This window comes from Myotis yumanensis, unplaced genomic scaffold (assembly GCF_028538775.1).
Source record: "Myotis yumanensis isolate MYYU_CA2020_CCGP unplaced genomic scaffold, mMyoYum1.0.hap1 SCAF_10, whole genome shotgun sequence".
Classification (NCBI taxonomy): Eukaryota; Metazoa; Chordata; class Mammalia; order Chiroptera; family Vespertilionidae; genus Myotis; species Myotis yumanensis.
The window spans coordinates 67,137,831-67,163,087 of NW_027223761.1; the positions used below are offsets into that span (position 1 = coordinate 67,137,831).

The window sequence follows — 25,257 nt, forward strand, 5'->3', positions numbered from 1 at the left end:
GATTAATAGGTATTTCTTACATTTTAATATAGCATCTTGCAAATCCCTTTATGTTTCAACTGTCTCATTTCATACAAACCTATAAGGTGGATATTATTATCTTGATATAAATATGAAAGTCAGACTCAGAGTGTTAGTATGGTGGCAGTAATTTTTTTTTTTTTTTTTGGCTGTAGGGTCATTAGGATATAACAACTTAAGTCTTTGCTGTACACCACAAATTTCTTATATAGGAGTCTTAATTTTGATTTCCCCCTTTCAGCTTAATCGCCCTCAGGCAATTTCCCCCGAAAAAGCAGAACATGTGGATTATATTTTTCGTGACATGGCATATCTGAGAATTACTTCCTGTTACCATCAATCATATTAGAAAGGTCATAGCATTTTTCTTCAAAGACTGATAACATTTTGTTGTCTTCTAGAATATAGTTGATAAATTTGAAGCCAGCCTGATCTTGCTGTCGTACATTTTCTCTCTCTCTCTCTCTTTCTCTCTCTCTCTCTCTCTCTCTTTCTCTCTCTGCCTATGTACTCAAAGTTTGTCTTTTAATTCTTATATTTCAGAAGAATTTGCTAAAATGCACCTAGGTATATCTCTGTTCATTTTTTAAGTATGTGGAATCTGGCAAGCTATTTTGATCAACAAGCTTAGAAAGTTGTTATTTATTTCAAAAGCATGTTCTTCCATTATGTATTGGATTATTGTTCCTATTCTGTTTTGACTTTTTTCTTTAGGAAATATAATTCTTTCATTGGTTCTTTATCATCTTCCCTCATGATTTTTACCTCTGTTCTTTTTCTATAAATTTGTAGAGCAATTTTTATGGTTGCCCTCAACATAAATGCTATTTTCTGAATAATCAATTTAGTTCTTAATTCCAACACAGTTTTTATTTCTGCTATTACATTTTTAATTTTTTTGCAGTTATTCTTTATATGACCCATTTCTCTTAGTCTCAGTGTGTCTATCCTTATGGTGTTTGTTCCTGTTCCTTAGGAGTTATGGCTAATTTCCTTTTGAGTTTAATAAATGCCTTAAGTTATTAACTAATTTAATGCCAGCTAGTTTATTAATGTTTCTTATAATGTATATAGGGAATTATTTTCAGAAGACTGCTCTTTTGTTGAGCATCAGGCTGATACTTCCTTTTCCTTGTCAAATAATCTTTTCTTCTAGGCCCCATTTTTTCTTTTATGTTTGATGAAAGATAGCCATGTTCAAAACCAGTGATGGCCAACATGTATAGGGTATGGGTTGCCTTCGGCCTTGCTCTGTTCACTTGTTTGAGTTCTTTTTATATCTTTGGCTCTAATGTGACTTGTTTATACATAGCCTCTGGTGTATACCTATTGTTAAAAGTCTGTCACCTAGTGTAGCTTTTCTGGACAAAGATGGGATCTCCTTTTGCCTTCTCTTCGTTGACCTTATTCTATGACATTCTGGTCAGAAAGTATACTGGCATAGGAGAGCCTGTGGTTCTCAGTATGCACTGAGTTCCCTGTCTCTTTTCTCACATTATAAAGCTTTACTTCTTACATCTTTTATGTCACCATGTGCCTCTTCCAGATCTACCTTCCTCTCCACTCCTGTATACAATACACATATATTCTTCGATATGCAAATTCCTTCTGAAAGTAGAAATACAGAAAGAGAGGAAGGCAGTCATGGGGAACAACACTGTAGCAGCTACAAGAAAGTACACCTCTGAAATATAGGAACTACTGCCCAGCTTTGTAAGGAATATAATCTTTGTATTTCCAAATCTCGTGGTAGACGATGGGCAGAAGATAAAGACTTTCACATGGGTATCATTGATTGTTTTAAAAAGATACTGTGTTAGTTATTTGTATCTTTTTTTATTTAATTGTGTTGTTTTCATAATCAGTAGAAATTCTTACCAGAGTTTGGTAATCAGTTTAGTCTCAGTTTTTATTATTTGTAATAGGAAATGTTTATTGAGTACATATTATGTCAACACTGATATAAATGCCTTAAGTTGTTAACTAATTTAATTTTTATAAAATCCTTTTGTGGGGTACTATAATTATTATCATTTTATAGATGGGGAAATGAGGCAATAAAGAAGTTGGACACCCGGACTAAGAGTACCTAGCTAGCATGTAGAACAGTCAGGATATGAGTCCAGGATATCTACATATTTGCAAATTGCATTTTTATCCTGTTTTTCTGCATCCTCACAGACTCAGTCTGCTTCCTTTCTTCTTGTCTCTCTCCTTCCTTCCCTGCTTCTGTCTCTTCCTTTCTTCTATGACTGTGTTACATATTAGGAACTGGCAACTAGATGTCATTAAAACATATCACCTTTTTGAGTTTTAGAATTTGGAATATAAAAGGTACATATGTATTTTAATTCTTTATGTAGTGCAGTAAGATTACTTTATGAGATAAAATATTAAACTTTCAGAAGTGTGAATTTGTTCAGGTTGCAGATTTATTGAACAGAATTAATTTGTCCTTTGTAGTTCTTAGCTTATTGGTCTTAGTTGAGCACTGAGCTATGGTAGTGATGCTTACTCCTTCCTAAGCACCTGACTTAAACTAAGGGATGATTTTTTTTTTATTGAATGATTTTTAGAGAGAGAGGAATGGCTGAAGGGGGAAGAGAGAGAGAAAAAAAAAGGAGAGAGAGAGAGAGAGAGAGAGAAAGATTTGTTGTTCCACATATTTAGGCACTCATTGGTTGACTTCTATATGTGCCCTGACTGGGGATTGAACCTGCAACCTTGGGGTATCAGGACAACCCTCTAACCAAGGAAGCAACCTGGCCAGGGCATACTAAGGAATAATTTGGTTATCAGGAAGAATTAGATTATGCTCAATCCAATCACCACTACACATATGGCTGTTGAGCACTTGAAATGTGGCTGGTCTGGATTGAGATGTGTTGTGTATATAAAATACACTCTGGATTTTGAAGGCTTGGTATAAACAAAAAAACATAAAATGTCTCATTAATATTTTTATTTTTATTTTTTTAAAATATATTTTATTGATTTTTTACAGAGAGGGAGGGAGAGAGATAGAGAGTTAGAAACATCGATGAGAGAGAAACATCGATCAGCTGCCTCCTGCACATCTCCTACTGGGGATGTGCCCGCAACCCAGGTACATGCCCTTGACCGGAATCGAACCTGGGACCCTTCAGTCCACAGGCCAACGCTCTATCCACTGAGCCAAACCGGTTTCGGTATCATTAATATTTTTAAAGTATTTATTGCATGCTGAGATGACAGTAGTTTGGATTTATTGGATTAAATGAAATATATTAAATCACTTTTGCCTGTTTTTCTTTTTCTTTTTTTAAATATATTTTTATTGATTTCAGAGAAGAAGAGAGAGTGAAAGATAGAAACATCAGTGATGAGAGAGAATCATTAATTAGCTACCTGCTTCATGCCCCCTACTGGGGATTGAGCCCGAACCCTGGTCATGTGCCCTTGACCAGAATTGAACCTGGGATCCTTCAGTCCAAAGGCTGATGCTCTATCCACTGAGCCAAACTAGCTAGTACTGTTTTTATTTTTCTAATGTGGCTTCTAGACAATTAGAAAGTACGTATGTAGCTCATGTTACATTTCTAATGAGTATTTAAAAGTGTATAAGATTGGGTACCTCTTCCCTAGGAGTCTGGTGGGGAAGAAGACAGGCACTTAAAGTGGGTGGTAAGTGCCAGATTGGAGCTCATACCCAGGAGAGATCTAACCCAGTTTTGAGGGTTACAGAAGGTGTCCTTTAGGGCATTTAGCACCTTGTGTTTTCTTCCTTTTTAACCTTCTATTGAGGACTCTTAAGTCTACTTTTTGGATTGAAGTAAATACATGTCAAAAGCTTTAAAAAATGTTTGAGAATCATTTATTTTAGTGGTATTGGTTCTCACTCTAATGAAACAAACCAAGGTTAAAGTAGAAGGCGTGTCTGCTTACAGAGACCACTGCTCAGCCCTCCCCCAGAACTGGCTTAGACAACGAAATGGATGGTGGTGCTACTTGCTAAGTATGGAACGCAGGTCAATTTAAGATCTGTTGAGTTCAAGGTGTCTGTGGGACATCTAGATGGGGAGGAACATTAGTCAGTTGGATGTGTAGAAATAGAGTCCAAGAAAAATTTCCGCTGACAATGTAATTAATATTAGATGAAGTCATAGAGTATGAGATCATCAGGAAGTGAGTAAAGTGAAAAATGGACAAACCTCTGAGGAACAGGAAAGGTTAAGGCAGTGGTTCTCAACCTGTGGGTCGTGACCCCTTTGGCAGTAGAACGACCCTCTCACAGGGGTCGCCTAAGACCATCGGAAAACACAAATAGAATTACATATTGTTTTTGTGATTAATCACTATGCTTTAATTACGTTCAATTTGTAACAATGAAATTGGGGGTCACCACAACATAAGGAACTGTATTAAAGGGTCACGGCATTAGGAAGGTTGAGAACCACTGGGTTAAGGAATGGGAATATAAAGGTCATTGAGAAAGAATGGCCAGGGAGATGTGCAGATAGTGTCAAAAGTAGCTAAGAAATAAAAATGAAGATGGAAATGTCCATTGTCTTTAATAATGAGGAGGTTATTGGGAAGAAAGTGGCTCCCTCCTGGAAAGGGTTGGGTTATGTGGCAAAACCAGATTGTAGAAGGTTGAGGAATTAATGGGAGGTAAAGAATTGTTGACAATGAAGTTTATTGTTTGGGAGTGAAAGGGTGGAGCGGAGTGGCTTGTGGTAGCTTGTGTTTAATATGTGATGTGAGAGTGTGTGTGTGCGCGCGTGTGCGTGTGCGTGTGCGTGTGTGTGTGTGTGTGTATGTGTGTTCCTTGTTGTAAATCCACTAGGAAACTGACTTACATTCTTGGAATCCAGTGTAGCATCTTTCATAAGGGAGCTAATTAGTAAAACATTATTGATCATGATTTTGATTAACTTAATATCTCTTTTTCAACAAGATTCTTTATCAACCTCATTTCTAAATTCTCTAAATGTTAAATCTACATAAAAGCTTGATTTTGTCTGAGTTAGACTGCATTAAGGCCTTTAGACCTACCTTACTGGAAAGAAATTGGGCTTTGTAGTCCACTAAAAACTATAATTCAAATCTAGATTTTGACACTTTTTAGCTATGTGATCTTGAACTAATTGTCACTTCTGGCCTTTTCTTCCTCATCTAGGATTGAGGATAATAAAACCTAACCTTAAAGGGTTGTGTAGGATTCAATGAGGAAATGTGTAAAGGGTTTTGTATATAATACCTTATACTAAGTAGGCATTCGGTAAATGCTCTGTAGAAAAATTGCAGCTTTATGTGTTACACCAAAACTACAGTTTTTATAATTTGATTTAAAGTAGTATGTGTAATATAATGTTATAACTTTACATAAGAGCAAGTATACTTAGTTGAAATTCAGTGAAAAATTAACCTTTAAATAAAAAATATTTCTTTTCTTGTCCCCTCCTCCCCTTTCCAATCCAGGTCCTGAGGGAGTCTAACAAATTAGCAGAAATGGAAGAACCGCCCTTGCTTCCAGGAGAAAATATTAAAGACATGGGTCTGTAATGGTATTTTTTGCTGAATTTCCTTCTCCTTTCTGACTATAAAGACTATTCAAAACACCTTTCACCTCCACCCCTTTCACTCTCAATATACAGAGAACAGGCTTACTGTCCGAAACACCTCCTGTCCTGTAGCACTCTTTACTGCTAGCCTTCCCAGCTATAGTCTAGGCTGAGACCTGTTGGTTTTGTTTGTATTTGGACTGCTGGGAAACATACAAGTAGAATATTCTGCTGCTTCTCTGGTTTGCTTTATTTTCATTGAAAACAAGTGATTTAAAAAAATACATTGCTGAATTCTGTGAAAGAAAATGTCATTATTTTGAATTGCCACAGTAAGATAGTGGGTTGCCTAGATAAAAAACATTGAATTGCCACTTTGTACAAGTAATTTTTCTGAAAACACTTTCTGTCCTCTTTCTTTATTTTTTTCTAATCTGATTAAACTCAGCTCAGTTTTTGGGTGAAAATATTTCATCTCCATTGCAAAGCAAGCCATTTGCATATGGGTGTGTGCCTTTCTTTGTACAGCCTATAGAACCAAGCATTAACTTATTGTATGAACTAGAAACTAGAAACATGCATTTAAGCTTTTTTTCTTCTGTCTTCATGATTTTACTTTATTTATTTATTCATTCATTTATTTATTTAATTCTTTATTGTTTAAAGTATTACACATGTCTCCTTTACCCCCCCCCCCTCATTTCTATCATATGGTAGAAAAGGAACCACCCCCCTCCCCCTGCCCCCCATCTTCATGATTTTACTTTAAAATACCCATAGTTCTTGAGAAAGTAATATAATAGGAGAATAAAGTAAATGGTTTATTAACCTGGCCAGTGTGGCTGAGGGGTTGACCGTTGACCCATGACCCAAGGGGGTCACGATTTGATTCCTGGTCAGGGCACTGGCCTGGGTTGTGGGCTCGATCCCCAGTAGCAGGCATGTAGGAGGCAGCCTATTGATGTTTCTCATCAATGTTTCTTTTCCTCCCTTTTTCTTCCTCTCTCTGAAATAAATTAAAACGTATTTAATAAAATAAATGGTTTCTTAGCCAAAGTAAAACCACCTTTCATTTTATTGTCAGTCAAAATTTTAAAAGGACTTAGTAAATGCTTAATTTTCCTTTTCCAGGTGTTATTTTCCTGTGTAAAACTAAGCAAGCCAAAAGGTAACTACCTCCAAGTGGGGTGGAGAGAGAGAGATAGAGAGAGAGAGAGCGCGAGAGAGAGAGAGCCTCTGATGTGAGAGATATATCAACTGGTTGCCTTCCCTCATGTGCCTGGACTGGGGCTGGAGATCGTGCCTGCAACCGAGGTAATAGGTTTGTGCCCTGGCCCTGTATTGAACCCACGACCCTTCAGTCTGCAGGCTGAGGCTCTAACCACAGAACAAACAGGCTAAGGGCAAGAACTCTTTTTCTGAACTCTGCTATCCAATCAATTACCAGATCCAGAGGAGTTGATCTCTAAGAATTTCTTGAATTTACCTTTTCCTCTTGGGTTTCATGAGCCCTTGATATCATTTATGTGTATTTAACACTCCGGTGTGGGGTGAATTTCCCGCCAAAATATAAGATGGCGCGGGCAATTATTTAGGTTTCCCGCGCAAAATCAGGGATTTTTATGATACCTATTACCCCAATGGGTATGAAACGGTTCGCATACGCAGGTAGGTATCTTTGTGAACGGCAAACAAACAAATATTTGGTAATACGCAGTTACAATCGGCCTGAGTTTACAAGTTTCCCGCACTCCACCGCAAATCTATATGAACCGAGTTAAGACGGCTCCCGCGGAGTACGCGCAATTCACGCGAGCCGACTTAACTCGTTTCCCCCACTCCAAGTGTTAATTTCAGGTACCTATGAGAATCTTCCAGTGGAGATATCTAGGAGAGAGATTGTAGGAGATTAGGAGAGAGATCAGGGTTGGAAGTCCATGTTTTGAAGTAATCAGAACATGGATATTAGGTGAAAAACGAGAGGAGGAAAATTAATCAGAGAGTGTATGGAGTGAGAAGAGGGCCAAGAACATAGCTTGGTAAATGTTTTGGAATCATATGGTAGAAAAGGAACCAGGGAAGGAAATTGAGGAGTGAAAAGTGTGATAGAATATAAATTACAGACTATATACTTACCTTTAAATAGGTACTTTTGCCGTAACCGGTTTGGCTCAGTGGATAGAGCCTTGGCCTGCGGACTGAAAAGGTCCCAGGTTCGATTCCGGTCAAGGGCATGTACCTTGGTTTCGGGCACATCCCCAGTGGGAGGTGTGCAGGAGGCAGCTGATCGATGTTTCTAACTCTCTATCTCTCTCCCTTCCTCTCTGTAAAAAATCAATAAAATGTATTTTTTAAAAAAAATAGCTACTTTACTTTCCCACTTCTGCATATTGGATTAGGTTTTTTCTCTGCATTGAGTGCTGTCTTATTATCCTTACCCATCATTGGGGCACAATTCACATGCCTGTGTTCCTTGAGCCTTCTCTGATCTCATAGCTGTATGGACTTCCTCTTCTCTGTACTAGAGCACGCTTTTGTGCCTCTCTGCACAGATTGCATGTTGTCATGTATTACATTTATTTGGATCTATTTTATATCCTTATAGATATTTATTCTCAAGGCCATTATAGTCTGCCTCATGGAAATTATTACGGATTCTTCCTCTGTGAACTCAGTGAAAATTTGAGATTAATAAATCTAAGCTCTTTTGGTATGACTAGGCAGTATTAGTATTGCAGATTTAGAGGAATATCTAATATACTAAATAAAATATCCTGATTCAGAATCATCTATATAGACTTGAATATTGTACAAAAATTAAATTTAATACATTGATGTACAAAACTAGAGTAATGTTGAATATGTTAATTTATGTAGAAAAGATGTTTGATTTTTAGTTGGTCTAATGTCAGTTTGTAGTTTATATGTTTTTTTAAAAGTTAGAGTAGTGGTAGAAACATGAACAGAATGCTTTAGGGAAATAACAAGCTCAGATACTGTGGCTTGGGCACATCAACAGTAGAGGTGGCCTAGACTGCAGTGTTGCAACCTTTGACACAGGAAACAGACTATGCTACTCTAGTGGCCTCTTTGCACGATGTGGTTGGAGAGAGATTTGAATTTGTAGACAGAGGAACTGCATTCAAGTCTTAATCTTAGCAGTTACTGGTTCTGAAACATTAGGCATTTTATTTTACTTCTCTGAGCCCCAGTATTCTCATCTAAAACTTGTAGTTAATTCTAGGCCTTACATTTAACACATTAAGCACCCAGCCTGTTTTGTCTTCCGGGCAGAAAGTATAGTGTCAGTCACCAGTGACTGAGCGCTTAATGTGTTAAGGGTTGTTATGAAGATTGAAGGAAGGAGGTACTCAGATGAAAAGTACTTGATAAACTCTGAAGTGCTAGGCAGTCAGTGCTGGTTATTACTGTCATTTGCTCTGGAAAGGTGCCTGCTCAGTCTCCCTTTTACTTGGTACAAGCCCTGCTAAACATAAACTCTTTTCTCAGAGTGACTTAGCTGTCCCCAGCCTGAGGAGGAAGAATAAGTGGACAGAACAACACAGAGCCTATTGATGATAATAGTAACATGGGAATAAATCCTTGTATAATACTTTTAATTTAATTTTGAAAGCACTTTCATGTGTATTATCTCATGATATGCTACATATCCGGTTGTCTGGTCGTCCCTTTAACCAATCAAAGCATAATATACTAATGATATGCTAAACCTGCTCAACAGCTTGCTATGATGTGCACTAACCATCAAGGGGCAGACAGTTGACTGGTTGGTCGACCAGTCAATGCCTCGACCAGTAGTTTAGCTTGCTGCTGAGGTCTGGCTGATCGGGACTGAGCAAGATGGGCCGGACACGCCCTGGAGCCCTCCTGCGGTCCTCCCTACCCCCTGGCTTGCCAACCTCCTGTGTCCCTCCCTGGCCCCGATCGTGCACCAGTAGGGTCCCTTGGCCTGGCTTGCGCCCTCTCGAAATCCAGGACCCCTTGGGGGATGTTGGAGAGCCGGTTTCGGTCAGATGGTGTAACGACCGGTCACTATGACATGTACTGACTACATGTACTGACTACAGATGCTGAAGCAGGAGCTACCCCCTTGTGGTCAGTGCGCTCCCACAGGAGGAGCACTGCTCAGCCAGAAGCCGGGCTCACAGCTGGTAAGTGCAGTGGCAGGAGCCTCTCCTGCCTCCGTGATAGCGCTGAGGATGTCCGTATCCCCTGAGGGCTCATGGACTGCGAGAGGGTACAGGCTGGGCTGAGGGACCCCTCCCACTCCCTAGTGCATGAATTTCATGCACCAAGCCTCTAATTTTAGAATAAAGGGGTAAGTGTAACAAAAGCATCAGACAAGGAGGGACATACTTTGTATTGGAATATAGAATAATAAGGTTGATTTACTTGTGTAAGAAAATGGCTCTGCAGGGAATCCAGAAATGATTTTACTAACATGAATAAAGCTGTCATGGTTGAGGTAAAAATTCATAAAGTTAAGAAAATGTATACAAGGCAAGTTTGTGTATCTTTCTATAATGATAGGTTTGTTTAATTTTAAAAGTTTTCCTCTAAATGACATGCATTGGAAACAGTGATTTTAAAAATATTGCTCATACTTGAACATTCCCAAAGGAACTGTTTTGAAATGTTAGAAATGTTTGTTAGATTATTCTCTTGATCCTGAGCTGAGTAGGCAAATGCAGAGAGAGAGGACCTATAGCACACAGGCATTTACAATTTTTTAAAATTTAAGTTATTTATTGTTTAATGTATTACAGAAGTCTCCTTTTTCCCCCATTGACCTCTCCCTGGTCTCCCCCAACACCCAGGGCATGTCCTCACCCCACCCCACCCCCATCTGTGTCCATTGGTTATGCTCATATCATGACTTTCTTCCTGTCCAGTCATCTAAAAACTTCACTCTTACCCTTTGAGACAGCATGGAGGGACCTGGAGAGCATTATGCTAAGCGAAAGAGAAAGACAAGTCAGAGAAGACGAGTATCACATGATATCACTTATATGTGGAATCTAATCAAGAAAATAAAATGATGAACAAAACATTCAGAGACATTGAAACATGCAACAGACTAACGTATTTCAGAAGGGAGGATGGGAAGAGATTAAACAAAGAACTTAAATGTATATATGCATAGCCCATGGACAAACAATAGTGCAGGGAAGCCTGGGGAGGGGGTGGGAGCAGAGTGGAAGGGATTAATGGGTAAAAAAGGAAGGATATTTGTAATATTTTCAGCAATAAAGTTTAAAAAGAAAAAAAAAGATCAGTCTCATTTCAAATTCCATACAAAGCAGTCATTTCTTCAAAGTAATAACTAAAAAGCAAAGTCAGGAAGTTGCAATACCTTATTAAATGCATTTCATGTCCCTAAGTTTTCCCAGAAACCCCTTGAGAGGTCCTTATGAATTTGTTGCTCCTAATTGTGCCCTACTTCCTTGGCACAGTGAAGATATTTCTTTATTTGCTGATTGCTACAATAGTGACATTGCAGGAATTTATGAATATTTTAAGAGATAAAAAAACTTTGTATTGGGCATTATGAATTTTACCATATTAAATATTATTTTGAGGTATTGGTTGGTAGCTGAGTTAAGTAATGCATGTTTTTAAAAGCCTAATGCTGTATAGATTTGTCATATATCATTTAATAAAGCATTGCTTGTGATTATTTCTCCACAAAGTTGGACATCAGTTGCTTGGTCAGGAATATAATATCCTCTTATTACACTATTATTTTTCTAAGAGATTATATTTCATATGCACTTCTCCCCTACAATATTTTCCCATAAATATAATCAGGTCGGAAGTTTTTGGTATAATATGTTTCAGCTATTGTATTTTTAGAGATATGTGGAGAGACTAGACTGTGGCCAGAAGACCAGCATATTGGCAAAGTGATATTGAAACTGATAAGATGATCGGTGACTGTGACATGAGACATTTACTGTTAACCACCATTACCACCACCCCTTCACCCACTGCTCCAACTACCACCTCTATTTTATCCAACAGGGGTAGTGGCTTCTCTGTTTCCTTCTGTTCTGTCTCAGGGTAAGAGACATCCCTCTGCTTCTTCAAGTCCTTCACATTTATTTTCGATTTCTTCCCTTGATTACTGCATGTTTGGAAGCTTGGATTTGGCATCTGTGTTTACTTTAAATCATTGATTCTGTGATTTTTGAGCATAAATTAGAATAGCAATCAGAATTCTATTAAATTTTATTTGTGAAAAGATGAGAGTGCAGTTTTTAATAGTGCATACTCTATAGTAAATTGTGGACCCTTTCCCTTTTCAGCCAAAGATGTAACTTATATATGTCCATTCACTGTTCCTGTACGAGGAACTCTGACTGTCACGAATTACAGGTTATATTTCAAAAGCATGGAACAGGTAAGTCTTGTTGGGTTGGATTTTTATGTGTACATTTCTGTATTGTTTGCAGACAGTTTTAATCATTTTTTATCATTTTTAATTAAAGCATTACCAATTAAAATTTTTCTCAGCTATAATTGTACAATATTCATTGCTTAGTTTTGTTTTTCTCTTTCCTTCCTTTAGGATCCCCCATTTGTTTTAGATGCTTCTCTTGGTGTGATAAGTAGAGTAGAAAAAATTGGTGGTGCTTCTAGTCGAGGTGAAAATTCTTATGGATTAGAAACTGTGTGCAAGGTAAATTTCATAATGTATATGCAGTTTTTTGTAGTATGAAAAACTTTCTATTAATTAGAACCGGTGTTTAGAAACTGGTTACCAAATATCTAATGGATCTTGGAAATGTTATTCTCATAGAGGAAAACAACATTTAAGAGTAATAAAAAGCTGCTCTATCATGAATTAGACATGAATTCTTTTGGAACCAATAAAATGTACTTTAACATTCATTATTTCATGTTTAGCCTCATAAAAATCCTGAAATAGGCATGATAGACATTATTACCTTAAACTTACATATTATAGAAACACAAGGATCTGAGCAGTGAAAATATGGCACTTTGTAGTGTTCATGATATATTCATCATCAACAGTCTTTCCTCCTAGTTTTCATAATTTTTCTGAAACAATCGTGGGGAAAGCTTGATATTTAGACCTTTCCTGTTTTTGTATCAAACTTGTATTCTTTAAATGTATTGATACTTGAACTAAACTTAGATTGTTATAATTTTAGCGTTCAGTCACAGATACTTAATACCACATGCCACTTTGCAGGTCACTGTTCTGCTTACTGTGGCTTAATCAGTGCACATCTCAATTCTGGATCACTGTTTTCCTTTTTTCTGGTCTGCCTATGCCAAAAGTAAAGCCAACAGTACATGCATAACTTTTAAGATTCTTTCATATGCTAATCTTTGTGAATCTGTCATTAAAGCTAATGACTTAGTAATTATTTTTTGCTTTTCCATTATAGTCAGAATGGCTCTAAGAGTGTAATAACTGTCAACCCTGTGTCAAGCGCACTGTCTCCTGATCACTCCTGGAGTGTAATAGTAAATAGAGCATAGACATCAAGAGAAAATGAACGAGGGTGGCTGAAATCTTGATAATTTCAAGTGCAATTTTTTTCATAGATAAGACCATTAACAAGCCCAGACATTTGTAAGGGCTTCTGCTGTGGTAGTTAGATAGTGCTCTGTGGTTAACACAGTGCTTAGGGACATCTCTACTGTTGTTAAGGTACTTACTGAGAGAAAATAAGGTATCAGCTGAGCTTCCTGCACATGTTTGTTTTATAGGATGGTAGGGCTAACATTCTAGTTTTAGGTCAGATTTGTAATAAAATGTTCTATTTTTTCATGTACAATGTAGTGTGACGTTTGTGTTTGGTTTTATAGAACAGGGTATATTAAAGCTATTTTGAGTTCTGCCTAGATTAAAACACTTAAATAAAATGAAGTCTTGAAATTATTTTTAATCCCAAATTTTTTACTAGCTGACGTAGCTCAGTCAGAGCATTGTGCCAATATGCTGAGGTTGTGAGTTCGATTTCCAGTCAGGGTACATAGAAGAAGCAACCAATGATGCATAAATAAGTGGAATAACAAATTGATGTTTCTATCTCTGTCTCTCTCTCTCAAATCAATAAATAAAAAAATTTAAAAAAAGAAAAAGAATTGAAGACAGATAATGTAAGGGAACCTTGGTCTTTAGATCTGACTGTAGTGCCCAGATGATACCAACCAAACTGTTCAGAGTTGATTTGCCAGTAAATGGTTGAAGGACTTGGACACTGAGTGGAGAAAGACGTTTAGGCAGAGTTTGGTTCTAGCGGTGTAGTAGCAGGAGACTTACAAAGTGGAGAGCATTATGCTTCAAATACAGTATCTCTAATCTCCAGTGTCCACTTTCATGGACCTATCTTGAGTCCATAAGCAGTGGTAAATTTTCTGTCCTCTGAATTCTGCCTTTTTATTTTTCTCAGTGAAGTGTTGTAATTTCCCTGCCTTCAGAAGATGTCTGAATGATTTTTGTGCCCCACATTTACAGATCTTAACATTTTCTTCCTTCTCCTCCTCCTCCCCTCCCTCCCCTCCCTCCCCCCTGCTCCTCCTCCCAGTTCTTTAAAGCTTTTTAAAGAAAATTGATTTTGGCTCTGGCCCATTTGCTCAGCGCTTAGAGTGCTGGCTCAAGGACCAAAGGGTTACGGCTTCAGTTCCCAGTCAAGGGTGCGTACCTTGGTTGCCGGCTTGTGGAGGAGGTGACCAAATTCATGTGTTTCTGACACATCAGCATTTCTCCCCCCCCCACCCCCTTCTTTTCACTCTCTTTTAAAAAATCAATAGGAAAAATATCCTCGGGTGAGGATTAAAAAAATTACTTTGGAGAGAGAGAAAAAAACAAACATTGATTTGTTGTTCCATCCACCCATGTATTCAGTGGTTGCTTTTTGTATGTGCCCTGACAGGGGATGGAACCTGCAATCTTGGGGATTGGTATGATGCTCTAACCAACTGAACTACCCAGCCAGGACCAGATCTTAATATTTTACAAGATAGTTCCAAGTTACCTAACTTTTCATTAAATAAAAAGTGAACAAACAGTGAAAGATGACTTGAAGCCTAAATCTTTTTTAGGATATTCGGAATTTACGGTTTGCTCATAAACCTGAGGGGCGGACGAGAAGATCCATATTTGAGAATCTAATGAAATATGCATTTCCTGTCTCTAATAATCTGGTAAGATGTTTTCTTATCTTTGGAAAAACTGTATTATAATTATTGATGTAGCATAAAGAAATTTGTCTAGGCTATCTAGAATCTCTGCATTTATGATCCTGCTTTGCCATTCAACCAGATCGGTGTAAGGTTTTAGCATAATCTTTTGGACAAATTTTTTAGTGTAAAGTGAGGAAGCTGGACTAGCTGATTTCCAACGTCCATTCTTGGTACTGACATTCAGTAATTATATGATCTTTCCAGAGTGTATCCATGATGAGGAGCAGTATATAGTCTTCATTAGGGTTTGAAATCTCCTTTTTAATTGGGAGCTGACAGTTAAGTTTAGCAACTTTAAGAAGGTAGATACTTAACCGAGTCCCTACAACGTGCTGTTAAACAGTGTTAGGCTCCCTCATTTATGTTACACTAGAGGCCCGATGCATGAAATTCATGTGGGGGGGGGGGGGGCGGCGGGGAGAGGGCGATAATGGGGGTCCCTCAGCATCCTCTCGTAATCCGGGACCCCTTGGGGGATGTCGGGCCTAAAACAGCAGTCGGACATCCCTCTCACAATCCATAACACTTGCATGCGCTAGTGTGACCATACTTTTCATACAGGTGAAAGGCTTCTAGCTATTGTATGGGCAGTTCCTTTTTTTTGCCCTGATTATAAAAAGTAGTACATAACATGATCCTTCTGAGGCAGTAGTACTATTTTTCCCATCTTATGGGTGGAAAAACTGAAGCAGAGAGAAGTTAAGTAATTGGCTTTGTCACATAGTTATAAGTGTCAGAATCAGGGCTGACCACAAAATGTGCAAGCCAGAGTCCATGCATGTCATCACTGCATCATCCTGGTTTTTTTTTTCAGTACGAGTAGCCTTGCTAGGTTTTAATTTTTAAATCTAAGAGACTGTTCCCAATATATAGGGTAGGGTCCCAAGGTCTGGCTGGTGAGCAGGGCCATCTGTGGGGCAACTGTCGGGTGGGACAATCTGGGGGTCCCTGCTGGCACCCGCCTTGGCTGGCAGCCTGGTGCCATCCGCTGGCTGGCTCCTCTCCCCAATCGCTGCCACTAGTCACCTTCCTCTCAGGGGGTGGACCCTCAACTCAGGAGCTGCCCCCAGTTGTGGGGGGAAGGGCAGCTCTTGCATTGAGTGTCTGCCCCCTGGTGGTCAGTGCATGTCATAGCGACCAGTTGTTCCACCAGTCATTCCACTGTTCGGTCAATTTGCATATTAGCATTTTATTATATAGGATAATTTAACTTCCAGAGTAGCCCTATGGTGGTCAATTTTATTTATCCCAATTTTAAAGTTGAAACCAGGAGCAGGTAAGTAATTAACTCAAGGGCATAGCTAGTAGGGAGTAAAATTTGGAAATAGTACTCTAGTTTTTGTGTTTTTCATCAAAGCTGCTTAACTCCTGATATCTGTGATGTCACACTAATTAATTATATCAGAAGAAACCTTTTTTATGAAATGTCTTTCATTATTTAGAGGTAAGCCCAAAACAGCTGCTTATGATATCTGAAGGAATTATGGTGACATGTTAACTTTAATAGATCTTGGTGGTTGACCTGTGCTTTTCTATGTTTGAAAAATATGAAAAAACAATACGTTTTCAAAATTTTAAAACAAAGCTAAAAGAGCAATATAAAGAAAGGATGCCAATACAAATATCCTGGCAGAGAAGTAAATGAAAACATTGGATTTGATGAGGATACATTTCTGATTCATTATCTCTGTAACTGTCTTTTTAGCTCTTAACTCTGTTTACTTTTTTGTAGCCTCTCTTTGCTTTTGAATACAAAGAAGTATTCCCTGAAAATGGATGGAAGCTATATGACCCTCTTTTAGAATATAGAAGGCAGGTATGTACTTTTTTCTTTTAATTTTAATATATTATATTCTTTTTATTACAACATTTTATGGGAAGAAGTAAACAGATATATGCTTTAGGGCTGTCTTTCAGTTCCTTAAACTGCTCTTCAGACTGTGCCAGTGATTTTTAATGAATCTTTACTTATCTAAGAGTTCACAGGTAAATCAATTTGTTTTTTTAAATGTTTAATAGTTTTTAAAATAAAAAGTCAACTACATTAAATTTTAATATGCTTACATCATTAAACATTATTTACTCAGTTTTTCTCTTTTGGGTATGCTGTAATTTAATTCGGAAACATTTCAGATAGTTCTGTTTATAATGTAGCTCCACCTAAAACTCTGAAAGTTTTACATATTCACCGAGGCTACACATTTACATAAAATGTTAACAAATCAAATCTGGTATCATGACTAAGGTGGGTTGGTTTAATATTTGAATGCTTATCAGTGTGATTTCATTTACTACAATAAGAGATATAGCTGAATCCAATCTTGAAATCTGCGTTATAGTGAGTGTATCATTCTCCCTATTTTTCCTCAGTACACCACTTCCCAGAGAGTTCCTGTTCCACAGCATGTGCCCGAGCAGGAGGAGGTGGCGGGGGGGGGGGGGGGGGGGGGGGATTGGGGGAGGCCAGGGAAGGTAAATGGGGAAAAAAAGGAGACATATGTACTACTATTTGTAATACTTTAAACATAACATAAATTTTTAAAAAAATAAACGCTACCTAAAATAGGCTTTATTTTCAACTTTCCACATGTTCATGGTGCTATCTTGAGAAATTAAGTGCAGACACATTGATTGTTTTTTGGTAATCATTAGATTTGGTATCCAAATTATTCTAGAATTCAGGTATGAAAATCATTAAGCTGTGATTTTCATATTTAGATTTCAAACATTGCATTTTAATTACAAAGTTTATCATTTAATCACATGTGGCAAGTATAATTTGAAATTCCTCATTCAGTTATAAAACCATCTGCTGACAAATATGAAGCAGAATACAGAATAAGTGGGTCAACTAAACCTGGACATTATAAGATTTTTGCTAACCCAAATCTTGGAAAACAACTAGCAGATCTAAAAAATGTCTTTATAATTGTAAAAATATTCTTTGGGAATCTGGGCAGAAATTGCTATCTGTTATTGTAGCATTAAATAGAACTTTGGAAAGCAGATGAGAATAACTGTGGCTAGCGAAAAGAAATAAGTTATTATTAAAAAGAAAAAATAAGTTAAAGAGTAAATGAACAGCTATTCCCATAAAGAGAATTGTGAGTTCTGGAAACACGGCAGTCAGAATAGAGCATTGAACTCTGCAATAAATATATGCTTATGGTTTTTGACCTACTAGATGAATTTGTTGACTTTTTTTCTACAGATACTTAATTTGTCTCTGAGTAAACCAAGCTAAAGTCTTAACAGAAAAGATACTGTATTTGTAATTAGAAGGCTCAGTTTATAATATATATATATATAATTTTATGTATATTATGTAAGAAAATGAAGATAATCTCTTAATGTAAACCTTAAGATTAGACATAAAGCATCAGAGTATTCTTTTTTTAATTGAAAAATATTAAAAGTGGTAATTGCACACTGTATAAAATTCAGAAGGTACAAAAGGGTATATTGAAAGGTAGGTTGGTTATCTTCTAGGCCAACCTTGTCCCCTTGCCATCCCAGTTCCTCTCCCTTCAGGAAATATTGTTACTGGTTCTCCATATGTCAGTTCAGAGATTTTATGCCTGCATAAAATGTATATTACATTTTTAAGCAGATGATAGCATTCTCTGCACATTTTCTGTGCCTTTTTCATTGTATATGTATGTGTATAAAGAGGCTGCTGGTATAGTGCCTGCACATAGTAGGTGCTCAATAAATACATTTTTTACTATAATTTGGTTTCTTTTAATTTTTTCTGTGATGATATGAGTTGTCAGAGGTCAGAAAATTTTAAAAAATTTATATTTTAAATTCCAAACATTTAATATAAAGGCTTTTTTTTTTTCTGTAGAATGGAGGGTGAAAAAATTTAAGGTCTTAATAAGCACTCCTGTAGGTGAAGTAGTACCCTAGATATATATATATAAAATATTGAAGGACCCAATGAGAGCTTAATAATCGATGTGTATTTTAAAAAAATGTTGTATTTCCCTTGACTCTTTTTGGCTTTGCCTTCTGTTACCCTTGCTTTTCTAATATGTTTTAGATGAGAAGTATTTCATTAGTACTATAATGTAGGAGTGAAAACTTCACTTTCGTATGGAAATGGTAAATGTATATATAGCATTGTGGTGGACACTTGGTGTCTTCCCTCTCAAATTTCTTTGTGTAGGTGAATGGCAGTAAAATCAATAACCCAGTGAAATTGAATGATACTGTTCATTTTGAAGACAGGGAATATTTGCAGTCCCACCATTTGCTTCCTTCCCATTGGATATGCTTAGCACAGACCCAGCACACAGACAGTACTTAACCTATTAACATAAAATCGAATGTCAAAAAGAATGTATATCACTGTTAGACTCTCTCAACCTAATAGGCTGATCATAACTATTCCAACAACTTAAGAGCTGGACAGTGGAGATGAGAGAGATTGAATAGGATGACTTCAGTTTTCTTGTCTTATATTTTAGTTAGGTAGTAATTTGTCTTATGTTTTTTCACATACAGGGAATTCCAAATGAAAGCTGGAGAATAACAAAGATAAATGAACGCTATGATCTTTGTGATACATACCCTGCCCTCTTGGTTGTGCCAGCAAGTATTCCTGATGAAGAATTAAAGAGGGTGGCATCCTTCAGATCAAGGGGCCGAATCCCAGTGAGTATGAAGCTGTGATGAGACTTTGCAGATGCTTTTGTATTGAGATTAAGGACTTGGAGAATGGATGCAGGATAAAAATAGCTACAGCTAAAGGTGTTTATGGCAATATTAGAAAATGAGTTATTTAATAAACCAAAAATGGGGTAAAGGCTGATTAAAGAAATGTCTGAAAAGTGTGACATGGGTATTAGGTGCACAGAATTGCATGATTCTTAACTTGAAAACAAAGTTGGTTCTTTGTATTTTCACTATTTCTTTATTTTGTTGCACATTCTTGGTGATAAATGCTCTTTTCCTTTAAATCCTAGAAACAAGAAAACTTTACAAAATCTTGAATTACTGTGTTCTAGAAAGACCAGCTCAAATAATTTTAAGTACAAAACTCATAGATTCACAAGATTTTATAGTTGGGCAGTTTGCTGATATAGTAATAAAACTTTAAAAGTGGGACTTAGCCCCCTTTTAAGGTAGGTTTTCTAGAGACAACACTTCCCAATAATCAATGACTTTTATAAGTTAATATCTGATAAAGGTATTAGACCAAGTTTTCCACATCCCAGAGTTGGTTTGAAAGAAAGGTGATGATATTTAAGAGCAGCTCTAATATATCTTTTCATGGCTAGGGTTTGGACCCAATTAGAAAGCAGAGTTTTATAGAATAATTTTTTTTTAGGAGAATTATAAACAGACAAGTTTATAAAGAGTGTGTTGCCATTTCCCCCCATTTAGGTTTTATCCTGGATTCATCCTGAAAGTCAGGCCACAATCACTCGATGCAGCCAGCCCATGGTAGGAGTGAGTGGGAAGCGAAGTAAAGAAGATGAGAAATACCTTCAAGCCATCATGGACTCTAATGCCCAATCTCATAAAATCTTTATATTCGATGCCCGGCCAAGTGTTAATGCTGTTGCCAATAAGGTGAGATTACTTTTCAAGTAATTAATATTATAGTTTCACGAATCAGCTGAGTTTGACAGAAGCCACAATGCAGTAGAGAGTTCAGGCTTTCCAGTGATAAAGAGGAGATTCTAATCCTGGCTCTCCTTGCTGGTATGACTTTGAGTTCATTATTTAATCATTTTTGACCTCGATTGTTCATTTGTAAAATGAGAATAACAACAGCTAACAGGACCTAATACAAAATAGTGCAGAACCCTGTACTTACATAGAAGTAGGCGTTCAGGAAGAATTATTATTCATTCTCCATCCTCCAAACGCACCTGAGTTCATGCCCAAGTCAGGTCTGCCCAGCACAGCTGTAGGAATCAGGAAGCAGTGTTCTGAGCGACCAGCGGTGCCCTCTCCTGACAGCCCTGCCCCTGTACAAGCTGTTCACACTCAAGACTTGCAGTTAGCTGGAGGAGTCGTCCTGATTGCAGCTACAGAATAAAGATTTGCATTGTGGCTTATATGCATGCATATAAGCATAACCAATGGGCACAAGACACTGGCGGGGGTGGGATAAGGGCATGTGCCGGCGGGGTAGAGGAGGCCGGGGGAAGGTCAATGGGGAAAAAAAGGAGACTTATGTACTACTATTTGTAATACTTTACACAAAAAAATAAAATTAAAAAAAAAAAAAAGATTTGCATTGTGGAAATAGAAAGTCTGGTTCAGTTGACAAAATCTACTATAGGAAAAGGTGAGAGAAGAGATATAACTTAGCTTTAAGAAGGTACCTCTCTTTTTAAATCCCCAATAAGCAATGTATATGTATTACAGAAAATTACCTAATGCAGATGAGAAAAAAAAAGAAAATATTTAAAACCACCCTTAATCCTATAACTAGGAGAGAACCATAATTAAATTGTGCTTCTACTTCCAGACCTATGTATATGTATGCATACACTCATATATCTGAAACAGAATGGGATAATTGTAACTTAAAAAAATTGACACTGTATCTTTCTATGACAGTAAACATTCATCTATAACATTTCATCTATTACATTACAAAATACGTAGTAGACAGTATAAAAAATTAGGAAGGCATAGAAAAGATAATCACATATAGTCACTAAGATTTTTTATATTTTCCTTCACTATTTTTTCTATGCATTGAAGTGTTAGTTATTTTGTTTCATTGTTTTTTTTCTCTTACCATTGTATTATAAGAATCATTTCTTTTCATGAAATATTCTTGAACAGTAATAGTACTCATCATATAGGTGCATTATCATTCATTTAATCATTCTTCTAATATTGGGCATTTAAGTATTTACTATTTTAACTATAGCTGAAATAGATATCTTTTGTTAGCATCTTTGACTTCCTTAAAATAGTTTTCTAGATATACAGTTACTATATTAAAATTTAAAATATGCATATTTTTTAACATTTTCATATTGCAAATATTCTTCAGAATGGTCGATCCAGTTTACTAATTTGATGTCTCCCCTGCTCCACACTATCTATACTAATAAAAGGGTAATATGCTAATTAGATTGGATTGACCAGACATCTTTTGGACGTCCGACTTCCTTCTGGACAAAGCCACGGTGGTGGGACAGAGGCAGAGGCGGTTGGGGTGACCATGCCGACACGGGGGAGCAAGCAGTTAGGGGTGAGATCAGCCTGGTGTGGGGGAGCAAGCAGTTAGGGGGCGATCAGCCTGGCAGGGGAGGGCAGTTGGGGGTGATCAGGTCAGCAGGGGAGGGCAATTAGGTGGTGATCAGGCAGGCAAGCAGAGGTGGTTAGGGGCGATCAGGCAGGCAGGCAGGAGAGCAGCTAGGAGCTAGTGGTCCCGGATTGTGAGAGGGATATCTGACTGCTGGTTTAGGCCCGATCCCACAGGGTCCCATGTTCCCACAGGGATTGGGCCTAAACCAGCAGTCGGACATCCCCCGAGGGGTCCCAGATTGGAGAGGGTGCAGGCGGGTTGAGGGGACCCCCCCCATGCACGGATTTTATGCACTGGCTCTCTAGTCCTATATAATAAAAGGATAATATGCAAATTGACCCAAACATCAGAATGACTGGGCACTCTGACATGTACTGACCACCAGGGGGCAGATGCTTAACTCAGGAGCTGCCCCTTGGTGGTCAGTGTGCTCCCACAGAGGGAGCTCTGCTCAGCCACAAGCTGGGCTGACAGCTGCGAGTGCAGCGGTGGTGGTGGGAGCCTCTCCTGCCTCCTCAGCAGCGCTAAGGATGTCCGACTGCAGCTTAGGCCTGCTCCCCACTGGCAAGTGGACATCCCCTGAGGGCTCCCGGGCTGCCAGAAGGATGTCTGCCAGCTTAGGCCCGATCCCCCAGGGTGCGGGCCTAAGCCAGCAGGTGGACATCCCCCGAGGGGTCCCAGACTGCAAGAGGGCACAGGCTGGGCTGAGGACCCCTGTCCCCTGCCGAGTGCACAAATTTTTGTGCACTGGGCCTCTAGTATTGAGATATAATTGATATTTCACATTGTAAAAGTTTAAGGTATACAATGTAATGATTTCATATATGTATATATTAAGAAATGATTATCACAATAATTCCAGTTTAACATCTATCACCTGACATAGTTACAACTTTTTTTTTCCTTATGATGTGAACTCTTAAGGTCTACTCTCTTAGCAACTTTCACATATACTGTAAAGTATTAACTGTAATCACCATGCTGTACATTAGATCTCCAAAACTTATTCATCTTATAACTAGAAGTTTGTACCTTTTGACCACCTTCCCCAAACTCCCCCACTTATCCCCCTTTTTGCAAAAGTATATAACCTTGTTGGAACAAAATTTTTTTTTTGCCTGCATGGTAAGAAAAATCGATATGAATATGACAAATGCTCTTGCCAATGTAAAGAATTAAAACTCTGCTGGGCCCAGCTGGTGTGGTTCAGTGGTTGAGCAGGACATATGAACCAGGAGGTCATGGTTTGATTCCTGGTCTGGGCACATGCCTGGGTTGCAGGCTCAATCACTGTGGGGTTATACAGGAGACAGCCGATCAATGATTCTCTCTCATCATTGATGTTTCTATCTCTCTCTCTCTCTCTCTCACTCTCTCTCTCTCTCTCCCCCTTCCTCACTGAAATAAAAAATATACATTAAAAAATAAATAATGCCCTGACCAATTTGGCTCAGTGGATAGAGCCTCAGCCTGCGGATTTAAGGATCCCAGGTTCGATTCCGGTCAAGGGCATGTACCTTTGTTGCGGGCACATTCCCAGTGGGGAGTGTGCAGGAGGCAGCTGATCCATGTTTCTCTCTCATCAATGTTTCTAACTCTCTATCCCTCTCCCTTCTTCTCTGTAAAAATCAATAAAATATATTTAAATAAAAATAAATAAAAATAAATAAAACTTTGCTAGCCATGCTTTGGCCAGGTAGCTCAGTTGGTTAGAGCATTGTCCTGATATGCCAGGGTTGTGGGTTATAGATCCTGGGTCAGGGCACATACAAGAATCAGCCAATGAATTCATAAATAAGTGAAACAACAAAAATTGATCTCTTTCTCTCTTTGAAATCAATAAATAAAAATAAAAAACATAATCCCTGGCCGGCACTAAAGGATTGAGGGTTCAATTCCCAGTCAGGAGCACATACCTGGGTTGCAGGTTCATTGTTCCCTGATTGCGGAGTCGGGGCATGTGTGGGAGGCAACCAATCTGTGTGTCTTTCTCACATTGATGTTTCTCTTTCTCTGTCTCCCCTCCCTTCCATTCTATCTAAAAATCAATGGAAAAAATATCCTCGGGTGAAGATTAACAAACAAAAAAACCACCTTTTCAGCCACTATGTCTTCCACGTGTGCCATACACCAGCAATCGCCAGTCGGTAGTCCGTGGACCACTGGTGGTCCATGAGGTCCGAAAGGCTGGAGACCACTGGTTTAAGGATACCTTTGGAGCAGCGGTTGCCAATCAGTAGTCCGTGGACCACTGGTGGTTCGTGAGATCCAAAAGGTTGGCGACTGCTGCCCTACACCAATCAAATTCACTTAATACCATCTTCTTGCATTTCTTTCTACTTTTATTACAGCACTGTACATACCTAGACACTGTAGGTTAGTCTTTACCTTTTTAAATATTGCGTTGGATATGTCTTTTTTTTTTTTTTGGATATGTCTTTTAAGTATCTCTTAATTTAGTCTTTCTTTGCCTCAGTCTTTTTTTCCTTTTTTTTTTTTTTTTTTTGGTTTGTTTCTTAGTTAATCCTCATGGGAGAATATTTTTTCTGTTGATTTATTTATTTATTTTTTAGAGACTGGAAGGGAGGAGGGAGAGGGGGAGAGAGAAACATCAACATGAGATACACATGTATATAATTGCAGTGACTCTTCCATTATTTTTCCAATTTTTCCTAATTAGTGCTCTAAGAAGTGTGATTTTAATACCTAAGACAAGTAGGAGATAGAAGAATTATTTTATTCATAAAATAGATAAAGATTAATCCAGGAAAATTATTCTCCTTTTCAGCCACAGTTTAATTCAAACCAGGTATTTCCCATCTGTTCTGTAGATGTAGATTTAAGTCTCTGAGAATAGTGATAGTAATGCACTATAGTATTTGTGTTTTTATACTTATTCTGCCTTTTTACTTAAAAAAATTATGTTGCTAAAATAAAAGCAAGTCCTTATGATTGCAAAGTATTTTGTAAATATTAGATTAAAATAAGGTGAAGAAGCATGAGCCAGTGGTAAAGTAGACATAATTCCTGCACAAGGAATTTACTAGTCTGGTGATTTCAGTCTTCTATAAGAAATTGTTTGCATAGGACTTGAAATATGGGTAAGTAAATTTAGTGCTTTAAAATGTGTAAGCACCTTCACATATGTTATCACATTTAATTTTTATAACAGCC

At 37.8% G+C, this 25,257-nt stretch overlaps 1 protein-coding gene across 2 annotated transcripts in view; it reads left to right on the forward strand.

Moving 5' to 3' along the window:
- Positions 1-25,257, forward strand: part of MTMR2 (myotubularin related protein 2) — an 85,822-nt gene that overhangs the window by 42,333 nt on the left and 18,232 nt on the right. For both annotated transcript variants that reach the window (XM_070425933.1, XM_070425935.1), the window contains exons 3-9: positions 5,482-5,557; positions 11,891-11,985; positions 12,154-12,264; positions 14,664-14,765; positions 16,537-16,620; positions 19,311-19,460; positions 20,193-20,381. In XM_070425933.1, the coding sequence (XP_070282034.1) occupies positions 5,482-5,557; positions 11,891-11,985; positions 12,154-12,264; positions 14,664-14,765; positions 16,537-16,620; positions 19,311-19,460; positions 20,193-20,381 (807 nt within the window). The remainder of the gene's footprint in view (positions 1-5,481; positions 5,558-11,890; positions 11,986-12,153; positions 12,265-14,663; positions 14,766-16,536; positions 16,621-19,310; positions 19,461-20,192; positions 20,382-25,257) is intronic.